General features: G+C 43.7%; 1 protein-coding gene across 18 annotated transcripts in view; it reads right to left on the reverse strand.

Moving 5' to 3' along the window:
• Tcf7l2 (transcription factor 7 like 2) overlaps nucleotides 1-18291 on the reverse strand; it is a 263597-nt gene that overhangs the window by 192434 nt on the left and 52872 nt on the right. For 16 of the 18 annotated variants that reach the window (XM_019209019.2, XM_019209018.2, XM_019209017.2 and 13 more), the window contains exon 2: nucleotides 11538-11639. In XM_019209019.2, coding sequence (XP_019064564.1) covers nucleotides 11538-11639 — 102 coding nt within the window. Of the gene's footprint in view, nucleotides 1-11537; nucleotides 11640-15233; nucleotides 15255-16268; nucleotides 16454-18291 lie in introns of those variants that run through there. The other 2 variants (XM_019209021.2, XM_033761424.1) reach the window with 2 other exon arrangements.

Below are 18291 nucleotides of genomic sequence, written 5' to 3' on the forward strand. Positions count from 1 at the left end.
CATTGTCCCTTAAAAGGCTGACCACCTAAAGCAGAATGGTAGCTGTGACACCTCTATTGTCACTTACTCTCCTCCTTCGCCCTTGGCAGATATGAACCCACCAATGCCTTCTTGTCCTTGGATCCCTGACCTACGCAGCCTCAGAATTTTCCTCAGCAGCATTCAGCCTACAGGCAAGGCAGGCACACTTCTCTGGGGCCTGAGAACAACAATTTTTGCCTTTTGTAGTTGCCATTTTAGCCTTTTCACAGTTTACATGCACTTTCATAAAAAAAATGGATGGAACCTTCACTAAACAGTAAAGTGGTAGCAACAAGTCAAACGGAAGTAACTACATACTCAGTTTGTACCAACTTTCCATGATAAGAAAACAATGCCTCTAAAATAATACAAGTAAGAGTTTCCAAGGAACTCATTTAAGAGATCTTTAGGACAAAGGTAAGTGTGTTAAGTCGGAGCCAGAAAAGAAAACTCTCAGAAACTAAAAATATGCAAACAGGAATTTCATGAAAATACCTAACATTCACTTCCAAAATTCCCCATGACCGCAGACGCAAATCATGGAAACTCCTCTCTGTTCACACAAACCTCCCTTTTACAAAGCACTCATGGGAGAAGACTATGTGTGCGGACACACACAAATGGCACGGGACGGACCCTAAGAGAGAGGGAATGGTGCTCTGTTAAATTCTGAAAGTGGAAACGGCTTCTACCAGCCAAATGTTCTTTCCCCACCTCAAGGGATGACTAGCCTTGGTCCATACGATTCTGGGTTTCAGACATTCTTTCATTTATGGGCTTTGGCTGAAGGGGGCAGCTACATCTTTCCAAAATAATAGTTTTTTTTTCCTGCATTTCAACTGAATCATTCTAAAGGCTTGCTTCCCCAGAAGCTCTTCTGTCCAACCATGCTCTGCTCCCTTCTGTTAGGAGACTTTTTAATTTTATTTTCTGTCTCCACCCATCAAGGTCCACTTCCCCCGAGTCTGAAAGGGTTGGGGAAAAACACCTCTCTTAGAATTTCACATCCACCCTTGAGTCAGGCCTGACTTAGTCAGCAGGGGGCCCAAAGGCAGGGCCGGATAGGGGGCCCACAGGCTCCACCTTGACTCTGGGGGTCAGAGGACAGGCCAGCCTGAGGCTGTACTGCAGGCTTTCCTTCCCTCCTTCCTTCTGGCTCTTTGCTTCATCGGACACCTGGGCAACAGAGACTGTGCCTGCGGAAAGAGCAGGATGAGAGGCTCTACACCACAGCACTCGGACACGTGGTGACCCTCTGCTGTTCTCGGCAGTGCACTTAATCACCACCCAGATCCACCAGCCATGCGGGCTCAGGCTGGAAAACAGATTGCGTCATGCCATCCGGGGCTTTCAGCAAGCTGACTGTGCAGGAGCCAGCAGCTGGATGGACAGCAGGCCTGAGCGAAGGGCAGGGCTCAGAGACAGATAGTGGGGGGCATCTGGGTCCCGCTCAGGGCACAGAGCCAAGACACTGGCACATCTGCATGGGCTAACACAGCACATGCCTGGACTTCACGGAGGTATGCGCTCCATTCTGAGCCCGAGACACACAGATTCTCACCTTTCAATAGAGTGATCAGGCAGTGCCTGTTCATAGCTACTCTGACCCTCTTTCAAAGATGAATTTTATCCTCAGATTTGCAGTAGAAGGAGGTGACAGGATCTGTCTAAGCTTTCCAAAGTCCATCCTGAGTGTAGGAACCAACTGTAGGGAACAAAGACGGATGAAAGGAAGTTAAAAGAAGCAAGAGGACTAGCAAAGGTGTCCTGACCACATCTCAGTGAGAGACAAAGGCAGACTGTACTCTGGAAGGAATGGCAGAAGGGGTGAATGCATGTACAATCCCACATACACAGTGAAGGAACACAAGACACAACATGCCAATGAGTTAGATAGGAGCTCACAGAACCAACTCCACGGTTTGAGGCCTAAGTAAATGCTACTGATCTCACTGAGAGGTTGAACATAGAGAGACACAGGTTGGGACGTAGAAGAAGAAATAAAAAGAAGTAGAAACAGTTTAGTTTTGGACACACTAATTTTCCCATCTATGTGACATCCAACTGGAGACAACCTAACACTCAAGGGAGTGTGGCGTTACAGCAAAAATCTAGATAACTGTCCTGTTCTTCCCTGGGGATTCATAGGCAATTCGGTCAATTCAAAAAATTTTACATTTTTATATATGAAATGGACATAAGAATACACTTCTCGAGGTAGGACCCTACAAGTCCCTCGCTCCTAAGTTTCAAGTTTTCTAAGGGACAGTTCTAAAATCCAGCTGTTTTCTCTCTTGCTATTAACTTACTAAAAGAGATGACCTTTAGGTCATTAATAAGGCAATCACAAAATAACTCTATAAACCCTACAACACTGGTGAACAATAACCGTCTCATGGTCAATAATCAAACCCTAGATTTCCCAATTGGGTACTCTCTTACAGAGTTCAGGGGCCTCGCGTAGGAGTCCTACAGAACAGTCAGTTTAAACCAAGATTGGAAAGAGACAGAAATCTCACAGCCTGACTTTCCGGGGCTTTTGTGTAACCACATTCCATATAAATGCTGCTGTGGTGATTAGACACGCTTGACTGTGAGCTGGAATGTATATGGGTGGATTATCAAGTTACTGGCAAGCCATACACAAAGTCATAACCCAAAATTATGTTTCACCAAAACATGCTACCACATCAGGTAGAGCAGTAGACACGTGTACAAGCTCTTGTGTTAACCAACATGACTGTGAACACTCTATGGTCATGATGAAGTCACACTCATTCCAAACTAAATTAGCTCCATTCCTTCAACAGAAATTGGTTTTCTGCTTAATTAACAGAACACCCCAATGGGAGGGGAGAAAGCCAAATGCAGAGAAATAAACCATGGGACTCCTTGGCTTCAAGAAACTTACAGTCTGGTTAGGGAAACGCAAGCCCCAAACAGAGTTAATCAGAAAAACAAGAAATGATAAGCAGGACAGAATGGGTGCCAAAGGAGCACTTTTGCTGTATTTACTGAAAAGATAAACATAGTCCAAACCACGAGTTTAGCTCTAAGTAGATTCATGTTAATTTAAAACAGGCTCCCACACTTCGTAAACAGAGCAGGTGCTGAAACAAAAATAAGTTTCCTAAGTAAGTTCTAGCTTCGCCCCTTTTGCAGGGAAGAACTCTGTACCCTAATCCTAACCCTAACTCTAGCCCCAAGGAAGGGCTCCACACCCCCTCAAGAGTTGAGATCCAGCAAGAAAGAAAGTGATTGCTTTGCATAACCCAGAGCTTCCCTAAACCTATTTTAGGAGAACCCTTTTTGCCAGTAACCTTATTAAACATTCAGTGAAACAAATGTCAGGAAATGCTAGCTGGAAGCTGCCAAAGACTTTCCCCCAAAGCATAACAGAATCCAGCACTGAGTACTGGTGGAGAGCCCTGTGAGTCTGCCTGCCCATCCTGGCCTTTACTGTGGGCATATGCATCTTAAACACAGGAGCCAACAGTATCTCTAAGAAGTGGGTAAGTTTTCCCAGAAACCTAATCCAGAGTCATACTCCAGACCAAGCTCACACATGGCATCAAACAAACATCTCTACCCCCATAAGAGGCCACTAGAAGAAACACTAGAACTAAATCACTATCTGCAGCTCTAAATTATGAGTGTGCTCAAGACCTCAAAACAACCCTAAAGTCCTGCATATATTCAGGATTCTACAGTGCACCAAAAGCAGATAAGTTATGGTGTAAATGATCTAAAACGAACATGCATAATTCCATAAGACAGTACTACATCTTTCAACTTTAAAACTGATTAATCATTTAAGAAACAAGCATTCTGTTTGCTTGCCTTAAAGGGTAAAAGGTGGGGGCAGTTGTCCTGGTCAGCTGGGTGGTAATGGGCAGTATTACAGCTGTGTCCAGATGTCCCCCTAAGCCTCACGTGGTCATAGGTAGGGCTTTTTCAGAGGTAGCTAAATCTAGAGTGTGTGGGTGATTCGTGATACAATGCTAAAATTAAGGGTGGGTGATTATTAAATCAGCCCACTGATTGGTTTGGCACTGCTCTAATTCCAGTAGCCTGGTTATAATACAAGGGACAAGAGGCTTGTCTTGTCTCTTGTTTGCTTTGCTACCTTCTGCCTACCATGAACTGTTTTCTCCTCTGAGATGCCTGTCTGCCATGCACCCTGCCCTGGAGCCATATGATTATGGACTGAAACCTCTTCAAACTGTGAGCTAAATAAACCTTTCCCCCTTTAACTTTGGATGTCAGGTATTTTGTCTCAGCAATAAGAAAGTAACTAAGACAGTCAGGGTCACTGTTTTAGGGTGAGGTGGATGGAGTTCAATATTCACCTCTCCAGGGAAGCACAAATTTTTCTTTCATTAAATTCCCCAAAAACATTAAAACTATTCTGGGTCATAGTATGTCTAAATCTCACATACTGCTACTAGTTATAAAAATTCAGATCTTCTAGCGAAGTCAGTCATGGATATGTATTTTAAAAACTTTAACTTTGCTCTCCTTCACCTTTCTTCCTAGGAATCTATCCCAAAATGATAATGGGGGGGAATTCATACACTAAGGCTATCCAGAATAGCAGAAACAAAAGGAGCTAATCTAAAGTCCAACTATGACACTAAGTAAACATGGGTATGGACTGGTATGCAGTCATTAAAAGGCCTTAAGGATGCTAATCACAGGAAGTACTTACTAACTACAAGAATTTTCATTAAAATAAGACAGGCCTGAAAAGCCGGGCACTATTATGGGCTAGGATGTAAAAATGAACAAGTGCAATTATTGATACATTCAGAGGAAAAACCTAGAAAGAAATATACCGAGTATTCATAATGTAACCTGTAAATGATAAAACATTGTGGGCTCTTTTCCAAGTTGTCTACAGTGAGCATAAAGTTTATGAGTAAGGACTGCTATACTGACTTAAAAATTATTGTCACTTATTTTGGGGAAATAAGTACAAGCACAAGGTCCTAAATTCAATCCCAGGTAACAGAACAAACAAAATCAAATTAGCCATTCTCATCCTTAAACAGTCTGTTAGTGACTAAAGACATAAATTACAATCTAGGATAATTCTGAAGAGACTTGGTGATGGGTGGGTGCATGTATACATCAGCTAACTTCAAACTGTCAAGACACATAACCCGAAGGATACTCAGAAATAAACAACAAAGCACCAGGTAATAACAGCATTTCAAGGCGTCATGAGCTCATGTAAGCAGAACTCATGCCAAAAGGAAACAATCTCCCTCAGGAGACAGATGCCCATCTCTGGAAGTGAGAACAGCCAAAACAGTCAACTGCTAACCAGTGATGAAACTACCAGAGGGTGGTGGGAGAGATGGTGTAGGATTTTATGGCCCCAATAATGCGGCTCTGGTCTGAAGTGGACATAACCAAGGTCACATGATCCCGCCTGATGCAGGGCTTCACCCACCAGGGTGGTCAGCTGCCATGTCAGGAACCCAAACTTCAGGAACTTCAATTTCTGGGAGAAGAGAGAGATACTTTGGACTCTTGACCCTGGACTCTAGGGTGCCCAGTGTCCACTCTGTGGTTTATACCATACACTTTCTTCAAAGCACCATGATCTCATCCACTTCTTTCCCTCCCCCCAAAAAAATAATCTGCTTTACTAGTTCTTCATATTAGGTATTCCTACCTCTCCTTTCAAAAATAATAATATTTTTGCAGTGCTCATAACCTTGCTTTATACACTTAAACAAAACAGAAACCCTTACCACAGACCTAGTGTGTGAAATGGGAAAGTTCTGAATTAGTTGCCTCCAGGAAACACACACCAAGGCTTCTAGAAAGTCTGGTAGAGTTGTAGACCAATAGATTAAACAAACAAAAGGAAGTGTGTGTGTTGTGTGTGTGTGGGTATGTGTGTGTGGGTGGGTGTGCGCGCGTGCGCGCACGCATCTAAAGAATAAGACAGAACCCCTTCCTCACCCTCCCCCAAGAAAAACCCTTGTGAGAAATCAGTACAGGTTCATATCACCCAAATTCCCTGCCCCTGACCCCCTTTCCCACAATGTATCCATAAGTCTTTTGCAGTAGCTATAATGCATGCATCCAAAAGCAAAATCCCCACCAACCTTACGTATGTTCTTGAAGCTAGCGGATCTCCTCGAGCCACACCGAGGTGGGGTGGTAGGAGCCCACTTAGCTCCTTCTTGGCCATCTTTGTAGTGGCTAAGAAGAGGTTGTGCTCAGGCGCTCAGCAGCCTTGTTTCACATCCTGACTCCATCTCCAGGCAAATGCTGAAGCCCCTGTGCCCAGCCCCTCTACCCAGAATGGTGTGATGCAACATCTCGAAAGCATGCCACGGGGGGCGGTCCCCCGCTTTGCTATAATTTGGATTATTGCTCATCATCAACTGTTTTTTCTCAATATCTAGGAAATTTTTTCCACACAGTAAGCAATTTGCTAAATATTTGTAGAATCCATGAATTTAATCCAGGATTGGATCAGTGCAAACAATCTCTGGATAGACAGCTCTTGTACCCCAAATCTGTTCTGCCTCCAATATTCCCCATTTAGCAAGTGGCATTCTCCAGCCACCTACCCCTCTGCCTCGATGTCAACATCTCAAAGCATCAACAAGATCTGTTGATGTTTCCTCCACATCTGTCCGCGGTGACCATCCCCACACGAAACAGGGACACCGTGACTTCCCAGTGGTTAGGACGGGCCATCCCACCTGCCTTTCTGTTTCTCTCAAGTCACCTCGTTCCTTTAGGACCTTCATATACATCTTTCCCTCTGCCTGCTTAGAATGGCCTCCCAGTCGCACCCCTTCCCTGATGGCTTCACATGACCAATTCCTTCAATTTCCATTTTAATATATTTAATTTTACTGGCACAGTAATTGTGCATATATATAGGGTGCAGTGTGACGTTCCAACACTGGTATACAACATGCAAGGCTCAGGTTAGAATAATGGGCATGTCTGTCATCTCAAATGTTTATCGTTTCTTTGTATTTGAAACACTCCAAATCCCTTCTACTTGCTATTTTGAAATATACAAATACCTGCTGTCATCCAGTTACCCTATTATCCACACATTACATTATTCCTCACTACCAAGTATACCTAACAACCATTCACCAGCCTCTCTTAAATGTCATTTTCTCAGGGAGCCAGCCATCCAGGTCCATGATCTCAGTTACAACCAGGTCTCTCGGTCTCACACTGTATCCTTCGTGGCATAGGACACCCAGGTAAGGGCTGCCATGGTCTGCTGGCCCCAGCCTCTAACTCAGAGCTTTCTAGCACTTGCCAGGTCCAGTATATGTCCACTGGGGAGGGGGGAACATACAACCCAGGTCAAATAACCCATTAAAACATTGCACGCATTTAATGACAAAGAGGATGCTCTTAAGGTGGTTTCATAATTAATTATGAGCAGGCTCTCCACACTCTTTAGAAACAAAAACTAAAGGTTCTTTGTGTCCTGAGCTTATTTGAAAGTGCTCAGTGCAGACAGCAGAGACCCTGTCCGAAGTCCTCCTACTCATTATGCTGTATTTCCTAAGTTTCCTGCTTCCTCTCAGCATTTAAGCAAGAACAACAATAACAAAAAAATTTACACCACCACCGTCTACAGGGCTTTCTTCCTCGGAATTCAGTCTGCTTTCTCATCCCACACCTCGATGCTCATTACACAACAAAACACACAAGACTGAGAAACACTAGAAATCCACCCCAAGGAAAATTCCACATCGACCTCAAAAGGAAACCCCCAAGATAAAATTGTAAAAACTTTTGAAGCCTTTTCCTGGTTTGTAAGACATATACTATACCAAAATACCACCATTTTGGGTCCAGAATCTTTTATTGCCAGGTACAAAGGAAGTTAAATGAAACTGTTGGTATAGCAGAGATTCAGGGGTGGTATCCAGGGACCAGCTCCTACCCAGCAGCTCACCACCAGGGAGCAGGTCTGCCAGGACGTGCAGGAGCACCGCCACTTGGCACAGCCAGCGCTAGGCCCTAGTTTCACAGCAGGAGAAAAGAGCGAAGGATTAAAAATACAAGTTTCAAAATGCCACAGAGTAAGAAAAATTAGCTGAATATATGAACTAGAAAACAGGACTGAAGAAAGACAAGGCTCTGGGAATTTTGTCTAGTGTCTTTAAAAAAAAAAAATCAATGAATGAAGGGCTGGTTTCTGATGTAAATACTCATTTTCTGCCCAAAGAAGACATCATCCCTGGGTAGGTTTCCTCCCTCCTCTAAACACAGATTGGGAGTCACCAGAACATAACAGAATATTGTATCAGCTACAGGAGTGAAACTATACGGAGTTTGTTTCTCCACTTAAACATTACTGGACAGGACTGATCACACAGCTCAGTGGCAGGGCACTTGCCTCACACCCACAAGGCCCTGGCTCCTATCTCCACATTGCTGAATACATAAATAAATAATTGAGCTGTACATTTATTACATTGTCAAATTTTTATAATGTGGTGACCCACACACCACACCAAAAAATCTAATCAGAGTAACATATCCTGACAAAATAGTTTAAATTTCCGTGTGAAGATTCTGCCCCGAATGGGTAATGGAGAAAGTCATTTCCTTAGCAGTCTGTGGTAGCTGTATCCTCTAATAATTCCTAACAAACCCTGAACACTTCCCTATTTTCAAAGTGAAACATTAGAAATAATTATGAAATAGCTTGGCCCAAAAGTTACAATAAATCCAAATTTCGGAGAAATTAGGAAGCAGTCTTTTGCTGATTGTTTTGAAACATGTCTGGTGAGACACAATTATATGAAAATGCACTTTTCTAAACAGAATAAAAAAGCAAGTGTGAGGAATAAAAAGCAAAATGTCTGGAGCAAAGTGGGCCATCCATGACCAAATCTGAACATGAACAAGACCCTTGCACAATGTTAAATGGTACAAAGACCCAAATGATGCATGAGCCACACTTCAGAAAGCTCCCTTTAGAAGGATGGCTGCTTTTGGTTGTCATGCTGCCCTACGTCCAGTGAAAAGGTAACTATAAATCTATGCTCCCCTGGTACATGAAACCTCAGTCCCCAAAACTACAAGTGACAAGATGGATAAGAAGGTCAGCAACCCCTAACTTTTCTCCTACCCCACCTTCCCTTTACCTCACTTCCCCTCCCCAGAATGCTCTCCCCTTCTCACTCCTGGTGTCAGGTGAAGACTGCAGAAATACACAAGGATAGAGCTCACTGACTTCCATTACCAAAAATCACCATTCACGGACACAAGCATTAAGCATTTCCCAAACGCGGTCTTCTTTTGCCTAAATGTAAGGCTTCTCTCTTCTCTCAGCTCCTCCCTCCCTCCTCCACCAGCCAGATCACACCCTCCTTTCCCCAACTCTCCGCTAGGCACTGCCTAGTTCCCTGGTCCCCAAGAGCACAGGAGGAAGCAGACAAGATCATATGACAGCTGCTGTGGCTTCTTCGGCCAAAGGTGATGTATGTGCTCCAAAATGGTTGCTATAGTAAATGTACCTTCCACTAAACTTCAGAGGAAAAAGGAACCTAACTGCTCACCCTGTTCCCCTCGCCAAAGTCCACACTAGCTCTGGAAAGAATGTTTTACCATCTCCTCCAGCTCGTTACTTTCCACATGAGAAAGTAGGACTTGAGCTATGGCAACTCTTTGTATGGAGTTTGGGGGACCAGAGAGCCAGTCATCCCCTTTCTCCAGATGGACAGCCCCCTGCTCCCAACCTTGGATTATATGCTCCAACCACTAGGGGCTCTGCCCATTCTGAACCACTCCTAGAAACTGCATCTCCCAGAGATTTTAAAGATAACATCCTTCTTTCTGTAGCTAAAAAATATGGGAAAGTTCCATCAAGCATTTCCAAAAACAGAGAAATAAATTTCAAAGCCTGGGTCCACACCAGGAGATCCAGGGAGGCAGGAAAAGTAAAATGGATAGGCTTCCTCGTTTCACCCTCTAGGACTCTAAAACGGTCGTGGCTATTTTTAAATCCTGTAGGTTAAGATGTTTTTAATTTTCTACGAGAAACCTATACCAAGACCTAAGCCAGCAACCTCTCCACACTTCTGTCACTGACCCTGATGACGAACCAATTTATAGTAAGCAAAGGAGAGCCAGTCACAGAATGTCACATGAAAAAACCTCTTGCAAGAGAGAGAATATACAGCAAGGACTTGGTCCTGGATCCAATCACTGTTCTGGCTCCTAATTTGGTGTGTGACATTGGGCAATTCACTTAAGGCATCTCTGGGCCTCAGTTTCCTTTTCTGAGATCAGCTTGGGCCTAAAATAATCTAAGGTCACCTCCGGCCCTGAAATCTTGACCTTACAAGCACAGATATAATTATGAACATCCCTTTAATTGTGGAGGTGGAGGAAGGAGGAAGCTTCTAGCAAGTGTCAACCTTCTTTCCACAACTATTTATACTAATGAGAAGTTAAGACATTTTCGCAAATCTGGACTCAAAATGTGGTTTCACAGAAATAAATTATTTTGTGATAGGCACACACACAGCACAGGCATAATTCATTAAATAATATATACTCTATTTCAGCAAGCTACAAATAAGGAAGCAGTGAGCCTGGAATTTGACACAATACATCTTAAGGTTTTTCTACTTAAGAAAATTTTTTTGCAATTGTTAGAAATTACAAGTAATATAGAGCCAAAAACAGACTAATGGGTAACATTTTGTGACACGTAAATAAAAAATACATGAATTGTTTCATGCTTTGCATAATTCTACCTGTCACAGATTCATTATAAAAATGTCTTTCATTAATTATTTCAAGACTATGAAGTCCAGCTCATGATGTAAATGTATAGAAATGAAAGAATATTCTAATAAGGCTGAGCTAGCTTCTCAAGAGGTTAATTTATAAACTTTCAGAGCCCACAAAATCCTAAGAAAGTACATTAAAAATATATGCAGACACATGCTATGTTGTAGTCTTTTAGTATTAAAAACAAATGTCTTCCATGTCAAACCCACATGCATTCAAATCTATAGATATATGGAGTAAATTTAATTTTAGCCTAAGTTCATTTCCACTCTAGGCTGACAACCAGCTCAGAGCAAATTTTCTAATGCTAATATAGAATGTTAACTTTCCAAAAAATATACAGATAAATGGGGGGTATAGGGGGGTGGGCTTTCCTAATTCCTTTCCCCTAATTGCATTTTGTTTTAAATTGCTTTAATGCTAGTTTCTCCAGAACTATAGAGATTCTGCCCTATTAACTGTAGCCCACAAGGCTAGACTCTTAACCCAATACATGGAGAAAAGGGTAGAAGGAAGACTTAGAAAATCTCCAGGTACGTTTCAATCACTAAGATCCAATCACGTAAAACGAGTACCTCAGAAACGCAACCATATTCAAGAATATTTTTTAAAATTCAGTAAAGAAGAACTGACAGAGCCTGTTACCATCAACAGAGCATTTTCCTGTTTGTGCCCAGGTAACGGGCAACTGAGGGTGGGAAGTTACTTACGACAATGTGTGCTGGTGACGGTGAGCGGGCATCCTTGAGGGCTTGTCTGCTCTGGAGGGTCCCTGCCTGGACGTCAAGCAGCGGCCATTTCATCTGGAGATACTGGAAAACCAGAAACACCGAATTCAGCAAAGAATCACGAAACCACGTAGCCAGGAAATAACACACATGAGTCAGACATCGAAAAACGTGAAAGCGTGCAAATAACAACAAAAAGAAAATCACACAGTATCAGTAGGCTGTTCCTTAAAGCCCAAAGTCCAAGTACAGAATATTAATATTACTCACAAGTGTAGCTTTATCTTCACAGTCAAGCTACAGGGTTGGCTTTAGATAAAAGTTTCAGTATCTGACTACCTTACTCAGTGGGGAATAAGGGAGGGTGGAGGAGAAGGGAGGAAGGAAAAGAACACAGAGCTGCCCGAAGGGAAAAAGCGAACACAAATCTCAAACCAGCCATGCCCTAGGAGATCATCGACTCCGAATCTGCTCTCGGTGGCCTTCGTCTCTCAAATGCCGTCACCCCCTTCACTGTAAAGCTTAAGCACAACTGTTCTAAAGCCAGAAGCTGCTTGGATAAGGCAACCAATCCAGAAGCTCGTAAGATGGAGCTATCCCTTGGCAACAGATGCATACCCGGGGCATAACTTGATTTATACACTCATTTCATTTCGAAAGACCAGAGAAACTCTTAAATATGCACAGGCTGCCCAGAGTATACATCAATTAAATAAAAGTATACAGCAATTATGCCTGTCCCTGCCTGGTTCTGAGATAGGAAATAAATACATGGCCTCAGCAAGCTACGTCTACTGAAAGCAATCCATCGGTTGCCACAGGGACCTGAACTTGTTTTGCAGAGAAGCTGAGGTGAGGTGGCCTAGGCAATACTTAGTACAAAAAACTTCCAGGCGTTTGGCTTTTGTTGGTAACAACAGTTTCACTCAAGAAAACTCCAGACAACCGAACAAGACTTAGACACAGTGCTTATAAGGACACCAATACCAGCCTTTATTCCAAAGGCCAACTGATCAGTGCAGCAATCAATGCTTAGAGGTATATAAGGCAAAACCCTGATCATTTCTGAGACCCAAAGCAAAATATGCAGCTAATTTTAATATTCATTCTATAAAAACTTTTGTTAATGAAAGCTTGTTTTGTGTCTGCCCTTCTTGCTAAGCATTACGGAGATACACAAGATCTCTGCCCTCAGGAGGCTTATGCATGTGTGAGGCAGTCAACAACTCGCACACAAGAAAAGTCAAGAGAGAGTACAAGGAAGCTGCGTCCATGCAATGCCAAGAAAGAAGATGAAATTCCTGAGAAGAGACTAGGTAAAGCTGCACAGAGTAATCTTGGTAAGTCAGAAGGAAGAGTTTGCACATACCCCATGAGAAATAGGACAGAACCATTCACAAGCCAATTCATGTTTTCATGAAGAACAGCTGTTGAGCAAATTCAATCAAGCTTGATTATCCCAACACTGAAAGATGCTAGCCCAAGAGCCACCTGTGCAAGTGCACAGCCAACTTTTCCAACCTGACTATATATACAAGGTAGATGCCTCTTCCATGACTTCAGAGCTCTCAGTGAGAAACCTCTTGTGGTGGAAATGTGTGGTTACTAGTTCTGGATCTGTGGGCAACTCAACACAAGTCTTCATACCAAATCTCTTTCTTTCTATACATCTCTAGCTTTCATTTATAAAATGAAGGGATCCATCCTATCTGTGACAGGGCTTGAGTGAGGGTCTGCTTCAAACAATGGACTTCCAGGATTTGGGGGTCTTAAGACAGTGAATTCCAGCAGGAACCTTGCTGTCACCCTTACAATCAAACCATTTCCAAAAACCAGTTCACCCTAAGTTGAGAACCACTGAATAAAATGTTTCCAGCGTCTCCTTCAGCCTTGTAACTAAGCCAGAGAGCTCTGGGAATCTGTCCTGCCTTGTCTCACCCCAATTTCTTCCCATTCTCAACTGCCACATAAATATACAGGCTACACTGGTCAAAACCACTCAATAGAGTCATTTCCTTGAGGCCAACCAAAATGGCCACCAGCCAACATTCACCACCAACTCACAAACACCCAGGAGCGAAAGTGCCAAGAGGAACAGACACCCTACACCTCCTGCTACTCTCCATAAGGAGGGTCAGATGGATGGACAAGTTTTCATCTTTGGCCACCTGCAAAACTGATCTGATTGTATCCTAATCTCAGCTCCAGAGAATTAAGAAAGTTAGGCTTGGTTTAAATTGACAGACCTGCCCTGGGGACCCCACCCAAGAACTGTCATACCCGTAACACAATAACACATTAACATGGAAACTTCTAATTCTTACTTTACATAAAAGCTTCATTGTATGGCACATCCAATCTCCATAGGCTACCTGCACCACATATTTTTACGGCCTACATTTCAGCACTCAGAGCCTACAATACACATAATTTTCAATTATGTTAGGGCAGCCCAGGATCACTGCCTATATAACATTACTGGTTGGAGGAAATGAGGCTCGGCCCTGCTGCCCAGAGAGAGCTAACCGAATCCAGATGGCAGAGGAAGACAGCCCGGGTCCTGCTGACTTGCAGGGACTTCACAATGACAGACCCAAACTTTCTTTCCCAGTGCAACCTGATGCCATAGATCAGCTGGGCACCCACAAATCCATGCCCACTCCTTGACTCTTAATTGGCACTCAGACTGGCAAAGTTCCTTTTTGAGAAGTGGTATGTCAGGATTCTTTAAAGGAAATTATTACTGTCCTCCAAAAATGATGGGTTTCCCAGGTTCCTTCACTTTCTACAATTGGTCCTTATTAATAGGGGAAATAAATAAATAAAGGGAAGAAAAAGGAAATTAGGTACTATTACAGCCTAGAGGAAAATCTTTTCCTTCCTGGAGACATTAAGCAGCAGGAAATTTTATTCTGTAGGGTCCTACAGGAAGACCTGATGAAGGAGGCATCTTAGATTTACAAAAGTGCTGGAACACTGTGCCACATTTTCCTAACAGCTCAACTCGTTTTATATGCTTTTGGGAAAGGGGCGGGGGAAGTTCCCACCATCTCATTATAAAAACAACACTGGACTCCTGCTCTCTTCCTCTTAGGCTGCTCAACGTGGAAATTATGAATTGCCTACAAAAACATTAAGCTTTTCAACAAACGGCACTCAAATGGGGCTGTGGGAATTCCTACATCGAAAACTGTTGAAATGGAGTCTGCTCGGCTTTCATTTAGTAAAAAATAATAATAATAAGGCCATCTTGGCTTAAGCATTTCATCCTTTGTTTAATAATAATGTTCTGATCATGGCCCATTAGGGTTTCCTCCAAATCATATTTTATGATATGTCTTAGAGAGCTTAAGTTAAGCTGTGGGCCTGTGGGCAAAATCTTGAAATATATACAACACCAAGGGGCTGAAAGGAATCAAAGCAGCTGAAAAGCCTGTTAAATTGTCAACAACCGGGAAAAAGCAGGCATCTCTAATTTCTCCTCCTCTTCCACCTGGCCCCAATGAAAGGGGACGGCAAAGGGTGATGAGAAGTGAGGAAGATCTTCCAAATCTGAAAGTGCCTTGGGAAGCAGCTTTAGCAGCACCCACTAGGGCGGGCCAGGCAGAGCCTGCTCCCACCAGGTCCCAGCAGCCCCTGAATGAGCCATCCCATGACCAGCCGCCTTATGGCCCATACCGAGGGCTCTGTGTAAAGCTCTGAACAAGCAGGAACACAGTGACAATCTGTACCGCGGTGATGATGACAAAACTGCCGGGAACCTTCACTCCCTCGCTTCAACTCCAGGCGAGGCCGCCTAGCGCTTCCCGGACAGGCAGGGGGAGATTGCCCACCTCTATTTGTTCAGGGCAGGGCTGGCAAACTTTCTCAGATAGTAGGTGCCTTACCGGCCTCTGGCCGCTGTCATGAGTACTCAACACAGCTGTTTAACCAGAAAGCAGCCCTGGGCAAGGCACGTGTGTGCTGTATTATGGCTAGGTTCCACTAAAACCTTACTTAAGGACACTGAAATCTGAATGTCATAGAATTTTCCTGTGTCAGGAAATATTATTCTTCTCTTCATTTCTTCAACCACTTATAAGTAATAAAAGTCATTCTTCACTCACAGGCCATACAAAAACAGGTGCCAAGCAGTGAGAGCCTGTGGGTTGACGCTGGCCATCTCTGGCTTGGGCACAGGTGTGTACAGGCCTAGAGTCAGGTCAGAGAGGATGCGTCTCTCGCTGGGCCTTCCGTCCAGGTCAGCCAAACACAGTTACGTAGGAAAGTGTGTTCCGAGGCCTGAAAGCAACATTTTGGACGGAATCGTCACTGGCACACTCAAATTTTGGGGGAAGAGCTTGGAAAAGAATCTGAGCCCTCTGGCTGAGGCTCCCAGTCACAAGGTCTAACCACTAGACCACAATCTCCCTGAAATAACTACCCCTCCTTTCCAAAACAAAATGAAAGTTTTAGAAACCTCCGAGCAACTCTGACTGGAAAGGATTTCGCGTGTTCAAAATCTCTCACCCTTTTGGGGGGGGGCTAGTCCCGTGACATTATATTACCCCGAGAAAGCACCAAGCAAAACTTCATCGGGTCACAGGGGGTGCATCCCAGAGGTTTGAGATCAACTAGATTCAGGAGCTCTTCGCTCCACAACTTTCCAAATGGTAGCACCTTCACGTGTGGCAGAGCTTGGAGTGCAGCCCGAACGGCGCCAGCTCTGCTCACCATCAGACATGGGCTCCCGCGAGGCACAATGCGGAGTTCAGGGAGGAAAAACCTGGCTGTTCAAGGGAGGTGGGACTGGGCTCTTCGGAGAATCGGATGCCTGGGCCAGCTGATCTTACTCAAGAACAGCCTCTTCTACCCAAAGGCACTTCATCACGGGAAATTCACTTCACAAGAAATCAAATTAACTGGATGCATCCACACCATGGATTTCCACTGCTAAGTCTTCCTAATTCACTAGGGCCAGAAAGTTGTGCACGTTTCGTTTCTAATAAAATGCAGTCAGTCGATGCTCTGCCTATGCACCCGCAGCCAAGCACAGAAGCAGCCACGGTCCATCGCGTCCCTCCCCTTGAGGAGCGGCTCCCTTCCCTCCCACGCAGCTTAACTGCGCAGCCCTCACACTGAATCTCCTGCAAACATGACACACGCGGTAGAACCGTGATTACGCTTCTCACATCACTAAACCTCACAAAAGAAAAGGCTACCGAAAGCCACTCATCATAAAGAGCAAAATGCCCAGAAAACTTACTCAGCAAGTAGATAGGGAGCTCAAGCAGCCAACCCAAGAGCGGCCAGACTTCTATAGGAGCACGTCTCCTGCGGCACATGCCCACACACGCTGTTAAAGGACAGGCTTGACGTCTCTTTCTGCACCTACTGCAACTTCTCAGACAAGGAAGGCAGAAAATTCAGCACACCTTCTAAGAACAAGTACGTTTTGTCCTTGAGGATCAGGGAACCCCAACTCTTCCATAACAATGGTTAACATATAAGCAGTTAGGATTAATTTAATATTGTTCCCTACTTTGTACCAGTTTTCCAATCAGAAGTGATCAACTTATGCCGAAACTATGTGGAATTACTTTTGAAGTCCCTTCAGCATCCTGCCGGGTTCTCAGGGGGATCATTACAAAGTCTGTTTGACCAACTTCTTCCTGCAGATTCAAAAGGTATAGGAGATTAGGCTGCTTTGTCCTAGGTTAAAGCACATTCCAGGATTGCTTCTTTAGAAAAATCCAGAAAGACTCTTCTTAAAGAGGCTTTATTTCTTCTGATAGCCAGGAAAAGAAACTCACAAATGTGTGATTTCTCATTGCGATTTAACAAGAGTGTCTATCACAGGCTGCAAAGGAAAAGCAGACGAAAGGTTTCAGAAGCCTGTGAAAAACTTGAAGGAATAAAGCTATCAGAATAATTTAGGGAGTAGGGATATACTCAGTGGTAGAGCAAGTGTTTGACCAGCATGTGCAAAGCCCAAGGTTGAATTCCTGGCACTGCAAAAGAAGAAGAAGAAGAAAAGAAAGAAATAAATAAAACTTAACAAAGTAAGAATTTAGAATATTTTTCCTTAAAGTTACTATTTCTCATGTTCAAAAATTTAAAAACACAGGGGCAAGGTCATCAAGGCACCTGTATAAAACAATGTAATAGCCCTATCCTCTGTCTTTATAGGTTGATCACTGTAAGTTTTTAAATGAAATTCTATAATTTACCTTTTTCTCATAAACTTTTCCCCACCAGTAATCGAACTCAGGACTTTGCACTTACCAGGCAGGCAGAGAGCCCTGAGCTACATCCCCAGCTCTCTAATAAACTTTTTAAACTGTAACAGTCTAAAGGGAGTTCACACCTAGAGCTAATAACTGCGTTCATTCACAGGAGTCCTCTGAAATCAATGAGCAGAAAGGCAGAAAGAACTAACATTCTAGGAAGGAAGACCAGAAAGCAGGACCCAGTTTGCCTGAGGTCGCGAAGCCAGTTGGTAGCCAAGAGCACAGGGCTCCAGACCACCGGCTGTGCTCTTACTTCTCCCTAGTGTACCTTGTACATCCACTCCTCCTTTCCTGGTTTGCTATTAAGCATGCTTGCCTCCACTCCAGCCAGACATGAGTGTCTCAAAGTACATGACCAAGGGGAGATGGCTCAGCACCCCAAAAGTAATAAAACCACCCTTCTCTAGCCTCTATCACCTCTCCCTACGGCCCATGGGAAAACATTAAATTACTTTCCTCTAAGGAAA

Source organism: Fukomys damarensis, unplaced genomic scaffold (assembly GCF_012274545.1).
Source record: "Fukomys damarensis isolate Sample0158 unplaced genomic scaffold, DMR_v1.0_HiC HiC_scaffold_8, whole genome shotgun sequence".
In the NCBI taxonomy this organism is placed as follows: Eukaryota; Metazoa; Chordata; class Mammalia; order Rodentia; family Bathyergidae; genus Fukomys; species Fukomys damarensis.